General features: G+C 32.0%; 1 protein-coding gene across 1 annotated transcript in view; it reads left to right on the top strand.

Annotated features, from left to right (window-relative positions):
* LOC107666251 (dihydropyrimidinase-related protein 5-like) overlaps positions 1-554 on the top strand; it is a 21,640-nt gene extending 21,086 nt beyond the window's left edge. Inside the window, exon 13 of the mRNA XM_016457468.1 lies at positions 323-554. Coding sequence (XP_016312954.1) covers positions 323-408 — 86 coding nt within the window. The 3' untranslated portion in view covers positions 409-554. The remainder of the gene's footprint in view (positions 1-322) is intronic.
* Positions 555-2,092: the final 1,538 nt, after the last annotated feature.

The raw sequence follows: 2,092 nt of genomic DNA on the forward strand, positions 1-2,092 counted from the left end.
GAGAAGTGCTCACTAACACAGATTTAGACAGATTTGTGAACAATATTTGAGAGAAATAGGCCTTTTGTGTACATAGAAAAAGTCTCAGATCTTTGAGTTCAGCTCATGAAAAATGGGGGCAAAAACAAAGGTGTTGTGTTTATATTTTTGTTCAGTGTGTATATATATATATATATATATATATATATATATATATATATATTCATACTGTCTAGATAGATAGATAATATAAACATAATATATGAATTTATAAACTTTGTAAATATATTTAATTACAATTACAGTAGCCTGTGTAGCTCAACAATCTTTATTTTTTTGATAGGTGCCCAAATTGATGATAACGTTCCAAAGAGAGCTTCCGCAAGGATTCTGGCGCCACCTGGTGGTCGTTCTAGTGGTATCTGGTAACATTTCGGATCAACACTTTCGGAAGTCTGAAACTACAGTAAACACCTACATTTTTGACAACCTCACATCTGATGAAAATTATTTCATTTTAATCACTTGCAAGAAAACGCCTGTGGGTTTTTTTTATGTATGTGTGTGTACGAGGGGAAAAAATATATTTGTGTGGAAATTGGAAAACAAGGTATATGTTGGAAATGCTTGTATCCAAAATGTTACAGGGAGTTTTGTTCTTCATATTCAGTCAAATGAAATAGTGAAAGTCGTGTTCAAATGCAAATGCAACACTGTTGTAGTGCTAAATAAATGACAGACCCTTTTACTAATTGTTTTTGTTACCACTTTAACAACAGTATGTTTTACGTAAGCTGCCGTTTAAATGATTTTAAAGATAGCGACTGGAGAGTTGTTTAAGAATGGGAATGTTATTAGTTTGTGTATTTGGTCATGGCTTGAAAATGTGAACCATTGTAAAGTTATTTAATATGTTTTAATGTGTTGGCACTTGGCAGATGACTATACATTTACCTCAGTGTTTATCTCTCGAGTTACACTTACTTACATTAGCACTCTGCCTCTCTACTCTTACAACTCTTACAGCGACCAATTGACAACACTTTCTGACAGCAGGTACAAACCAATTTTAGCTTTGCGTTGAGGTGTTAATATTTATTCTTATTTTTATTATCTTATTTTTGACACTCATAATGCAAAGACAATACTAGATATTTGTTTCTCTGTCATATTTCTAGTTTTAGTTCATGACAGGTCAATTGTATTGCTTATACATTCAAAAAAGTAATTTATATGGAGCATTTTCAATTTTACAGATGTCATTTATAAGTGCACATACCTGACCTTCTAAAATGTGAATTAAGAAGAATAACTGTTACATATCAAATTTAGTTGTATAACTAATCCAGAAATGTATTGATCTCTCATTTTTAACTGACCAGATTTTTTTTTTATCCAATAAGTCTACATTCCCTGTTACTGTTATGGGCACTTACGAATTATTATTCCTAACTATAGCATAATTTTGCAGCGTAGCTTTATGTTTATTCTAGAATTAACTGTTAGCTGAAAACTGCGACGACAGTTGAATTCCATCAGTTGTTCACTGAACTTTAACACTGTGCATTATTGATCTGCATGTTCCAAAACAAGTCAGAATAATTCTGCTTCACTTCTGACCAATGAGCTGCACAACACTAACCAACCATGTTAAAAGACACCAGACAGCTAACTGAGGCATGTGTTCTTTTTGTACATGTATGGCTAACTTAAGTACTTGAAGACCTTCTGTAGAGACCATTCGAAACACAGTAACTTTAGCTGTACAACTCAATGTTCCAGTGACACAAGCAGTAGAACGGCAAGAACATTTCGGTTGGTGCTGAATATTCATGTATTTTTTTATTCAGTATGCTTTTCAGTTTTTTAATATGAGCTATGTATGCACTACGTTGTACGTATTAACATATTATGTTTATCTCATGAAAAAGTGCAAATAAACCCCCTTCAACCTCATGTCCACATGCATTATTGAGTAAAATGCAACATTGAATATTTATATATTCCTAACCCTAACCCTATATTATAAAGTTTACCATTATTAAATACCTATAATTCATTAGTAATTAACATTCATGATATAAGGCATATACAGTATATATATATATGGGTT

The sequence above is a fragment of the Sinocyclocheilus anshuiensis genome, unplaced genomic scaffold (assembly GCF_001515605.1).
Source record: "Sinocyclocheilus anshuiensis isolate Anshui unplaced genomic scaffold, SAMN03320099.WGS_v1.1 scaffold936, whole genome shotgun sequence".
Lineage (NCBI taxonomy): Eukaryota > Metazoa > Chordata > Actinopteri > Cypriniformes > Cyprinidae > Sinocyclocheilus > Sinocyclocheilus anshuiensis.